The 4,668-nt window shown below is 60.9% G+C and overlaps 1 protein-coding gene across 1 annotated transcript; it reads right to left on the reverse strand.

The window, feature by feature from the left end:
• Window positions 1-2,548: 2,548 nt before the first annotated feature.
• Window positions 2,549-3,989, reverse strand: LOC147974511 (uncharacterized). Its single transcript, XM_087520062.1, has 4 exons — window positions 3,816-3,989; window positions 3,336-3,617; window positions 2,849-3,088; window positions 2,549-2,722 (listed from the first exon to the last, which is right to left on the reverse strand). Exons 1-4 carry the CDS (start codon window positions 3,987-3,989, stop codon window positions 2,549-2,551), a joined length of 870 nt encoding a protein of 289 aa, XP_087376188.1.
• Window positions 3,990-4,668: the final 679 nt, after the last annotated feature.

A 4,668-nucleotide genomic window follows, 5' to 3' on the forward strand; every position in this document is an offset into this window, starting at 1 on the left:
GGCACTCGCCTTGCTTCACAGGCTCTGGGCCTTTCCATAAGGAGACGATCTTCACAGGCACTCGCCTTGCTTCACAGGCTCTGGGCCTTTCCAAAAGGAGACGATCTTCACAGGCACTCGCCTTGCTTCACAGGCTCTGGGCCTTTTCAGGGGTAGAACCTTCGGAGGTGCTGGATGTTCCACGCATTCTGGATCGGCACTCCCTCCTGAGTCTCCAAGCGCGCGGAGCCGGGCCTGGAAACATGAACAACCTTGAACGGGCCCTCCCACATGGGAGAGAGTTTGTGCAATCCCTCCCTGGAGAGGACCCACCTGAGCACGAGGTCCCCTACCTCAAGAGTCCTGGGGCGGATGTTGCGGCAGTGATATCGCCGCAGCGCTTGCTGATACCTCGCCGCTCGCAGCGCGGCCTCCCGGTGACGTTCCTTCCCCAACACGAGGTCCATCCCCCGCATGGCGTCCTGCTGCGCCTCGTCGAACGCCAGGACCCGCGCGGAGCGACGTCTGACCTCGTGAGGGAGGACTGCTTCCGCTCCGTAGACCAGGAAGAACGGGGTCTCCCCAGTTGGCTTGGTTGCGGTGGTGCAGATGGACCACAGCACGGACTGAAGCTTGTCGTACCAACCTCTGCCACAGGCCTCCAGCTTCTTCTTGAACATCCTGGTCTTGAGGCCCCTCAGGACCTCTGCGTTGGCTCGCTCAGCCTGGCCGTTGCTTCGGGGGTGCGCCACCGAAGCGTAGCATATCTGCGTTCCAAGGTTAGCACAGTATGTTTTGAAGAGGTTACTAGTGAATTGCGAACCGTTGTCTGTGATGATGCGGTTTGGCACCCCGAACCGGCTCATGATGCCCCTGATGAACTTGACCGCGGAACCCGCAGGGATGGTGCGGACGGCCTCTACTTCGGCCCACTTGGTGAATTTGTCCACGGCGATGTAGAGGTAGCGGTAGCCCCCTGGCGCCCGAGGGAATGGGCCCAGGATGTCCAGCCCCCAGACTGCAAATGGCCACAAAAGGGGTATAGTCTGCAGGCCTCCTGCCGGCTGATGGATTTGCTTGGCGTGGAACTGGCAGGCCTCACAAGCCTTCACCAGTTCGACGGCGTCATTGAGTGCGGTGGGCCAATAAAACCCACTGCGGAACGCCTTGCCGACGAGGGTCCGTGACGATGAATGATGTCCACAGTCTCCGCCGTGTATATCTTCCAGCAGTTCCTTTCCTTGCTCCCTGGAGATGCAGCGCAGGGATACATCGTTTGGTCGCTTCCGGTAGAGCTCTCCATCCTTGATGCAGTATGCCGTGGCCTGCCGTGCCACACGTTCCGCCTCCTCCTCCTTCTCCGGCAGGGTCCCTTGTGTTAAGTAACTCCGGAGCTCCGTGATCCAGCACCCCTCCTAAGGTTCCATCATCAGGAGCAGTCATGCTCCCGAGGCCGGGCCACAGACCGGGGCTCCTGAGGCAGGTGGCTGGGGGAGCTCCTCCCAAGGCTGAGCCATATTTGACAATGATGGCAGGGCTGAGGGCTTGAAGAGCCGGTCCTCGAAGACGCCAGGCTCCTGAGGTAACCGCCTGGATGCCCGTTTGGCGATGTCGTCGGCCTCCTGATTGGTGCCACGGGGCACATGCTGCAACTCCAGCCCCCAGAACTGCTTCTCCATCCTACGGACCTCCGCAAGGTAGCCTTCCATGTGCTCATCTTTCGGCTCGTACACCTTGTTGGAGAAATTGACGAGGAGCTGTGAATCGCCCTTGATGGTCAGGCGTTTCACCCCCAGGGCAGCTGCGGCCTTCAAGCCCGCTATTAAACCTTCATACTCCGCTATGTTGTTAGAGACCTTTTCGCCCTGCTGGAAACAGAGCTGTACAGCGTAGTAGAGCTTGTCCTGAGTGGGCGATATAAGCACCGGCCCAGCCCCGGCGCCATGCCTGGAGAACGCCCCGTCGAAGTGCATGACCCAGCCTTCTGGCGCCTCGCTCCCCGGGGAGTGGGACCGACCCTCGTCGGCCTTGAGGCCTGGTGCCTCCGTCCATTCTGCCACAAAATCCGCCAACGCTGCTCCCTTGATGACCCTGGTTGTGCTGAACTCGAGCTGAAATGCCTGCAGCTCTATGTTCCACTCGGCGACCCTTCCGGCTGAGTTAGGGCTCCTGAGCACTCTCTCCAGGGGGTATGATGAGACGACTTTGATGGGATGAGCCTGGAAGTAGTGATGCAGCTTGCGCGAGGCTACCAGCAGCGCGAGGAGGAGCTTCTGAGGCATTGGGTACCATGCCCTCGCGTCCCGTAGCACCGTGCTAACAAAGTAAACTGGGTGCTCAACAAGGCTGAGAGCATCTGGGGTTGCTGCGCCCTCGGGAGGTAAGGGCGCCTCACGAGGCGACGTAGCCTCAGGAGGTGGTCCATTCGGTCGTGCGGTCTCCTCTGCCTCTGGTGCATTCTTCAGCAGCCGACCCTCCTCAACTGCGGTTGTGGCTTCTGCAGGCTTTCCTTGTTCCCGTTTCGTCCTTCCTCAGGCTGCCGCCGCGGTCTTGACTTGGCGCTCCTCCCTCACTGCCACCAGGGCTGCGCTGCGGAGTAGGGTGTGGCGGCGAGGTACAGCAGCAGGGGCTCTTGTGGGCACGGAGCCACCATGACTGGGGGACTGGTCAGGTACCTCTTGAGATCTTGAAACGCCTTATCTGCCTCTTCAGTCCATTCAAAGGGCCCCTTTTTCTTCATCAGCTGAAAGAAAGGCAGCGCTCGCTCCCCCAATTTGGAGATGAAGCGCCCTAGTGCGGTCACGCGCCTAGTGAGCTTCTGCATTTCTCTGAGGGTCTTTGGTGGACTCATGTCCTCGACCGCCTTGACCTTCTCGGGGTTGGCCTCGATGCCATGATGGGACACGAGGAATCCCAAAAGCTTGCCCGAGGGGATGCCAAACACACATTTCTCTGGGTTGAGCCGCAGGTTTACTGCGTCGAGGCTCGTGAAGGTCTCCTCCAGGTCTTGTATCAGGGTCTTGGCCTCCCGAGATTTTACTACAATGTCATCAACGTAGGCTTCGACATTCTTTCCGAGCTGTGGGCCCAAGGTGATGTGCATCAGCCGCTGAAAGGTTGCCCCTACGTTACGCAGTCCGAACGGCATGCATGTATAGCAGTATACCCCGCACGGGGTCAAGAAAGCGGTCTTCTCAACGTCTTCCACTGCCATCTTGATCTGGTGATACCCGGAGAAGGCGTCCAGGAAGCATAGCAGGTCGCACTCCGCGGTGGAATCGACGATCTGGTCGATGCGGGGGAGCGGGAACGGATCTTGCGGGCATGCCTTGTTGAGGTTGGTGAAGTCGACACACATGCGTTCCTCCCCCCTTCTTGGGCACGACGACAGGGTTGGCCAACCGATCCAGGTACCGAACCTCGCGAATGACCCCGGCAGCCTCTAGCTTGCGGGTCTCTTGGGCAATGAATGCCTGCTTCTCCGTGGACTGCCGCCTGGCCTTCTGCTTTACGGGGCGCACATTTGGGCACACGTTGAGGTGGTGCTCGATGACACTTCTGGGGATCCCCGCCAGCTGATGACGCTCCCAAGAAAATACCTTCTTATTCGCGCGCAGGAACTTGACCAAGGCCTCCTCCTGCTCAGGCTCAAGGTTAGCGCCTATGGTGAAAGTGGCACTGGAGGACCCGTCCTCGTCGACTGGTATCTGCTTGGTTTCTGCTTTGTCTTGGGTGAACAACTGCTTCTTCTTGGCGGGAGCAGCCCCCTTGGGCTCAGGGGCCTCCTCATTGACGGGCCGTCCTGATGCCGCCGTCTTGAAGGCGAGCCTGAGTACTTGCAGGGTGTCCCCGGTGTCCTCGTGCACGTTGATGGTACCGCTGCTCCCGGGCATCTTCATGAGGTTGTACGCCGGGTGCATGGCGGCCATGAACTGAGCTAGTGCCGGGTAGCCGAGGATGGCGTTGTAAGGGAGGCCTATGGGGGCGATGTCGAAGTCGACCATCTCCATGCGAAAGTTGTCGTAGGTGCTGAAGGTTACCGGGAGCCGGATCTGTCCCAGGGAATCGGATGATCCGCCCCCAACACCCGAGAAGGATCGACTGGGTCGCAGCCGCTCCCGGAGTATGCAGAGGAGGCTGAAAGTCTCGCCCGAAAGCACGCTGAGGCCCGCGCCGCCGTCAATGAGGGTCCTGGTGACGGCCACCTGTCAGATAGTGGGAGTACACAACAGGGGGAGCGCACCCGAGCCGATCGGGTTGGTGGGGTGGTCCTTCGAGCTAAAGGTCAGGACGGCCTCGTGCGCCGCCTGGTGCGGGGAAGCCCCCTGCCGTGCGGAAACGGTGTTAACCCGGGGGGCAAAAGGCTTGATGTGGCGACTCGTGGGCGGCGCCTGCGAGCCGCCCAAGAGGGCCGCAACGACCGGAGGCGTCGATGTTGCAGTGCAGTTACTCCGTCGTGCAGGCGGATGCTGGGGTGGCGCTCGCCGCTCATTTCCTGCCGGGCCGGTGGCGGTGTTGACGGCGGGCGACGGGGAATGACGAGGACGCCCACCGACGGGGGCCGTCTGGGCGACGCGAGAAGCGATGGCGGCCCGGCGCTCGGCGCGGGCCCGACGAGCGTCGGACATGGTTGCGACGGTTGGAGGAGAGCGGAGTGGTGGAAGATGAATTCCGGCGCACCCCTACCTG

This window comes from Triticum urartu, chromosome 4A, assembly GCF_056163025.1.
Source record: "Triticum urartu cultivar PI428250 chromosome 4A, HENAU_Tu73, whole genome shotgun sequence".
In the NCBI taxonomy this organism is placed as follows: Eukaryota; Viridiplantae; Streptophyta; class Magnoliopsida; order Poales; family Poaceae; genus Triticum; species Triticum urartu.

Bases quoted from the DNA above. Each gene is read 5' to 3' on its own strand.
- LOC147974511 (XM_087520062.1), bottom strand. From the start codon at position 3,989: ATGGAGATGGTCGACTTCGACATCGCCCCCATAGGCCTCCCTTACAAC. The intron at 3,618-3,815 runs GTACTCAGGCTC...GAGCCTGAGCAG, and splicing joins ACACCGGGGACACCCTGCAA to GAGGAGGCCTTGGTCAAGTT. The intron at 3,089-3,335 runs GTGTGTCGACTT...GCAACCTTTCAG, and splicing joins AGAAGGGGGGAGGAACGCAT to CGGCTGATGCACATCACCTT.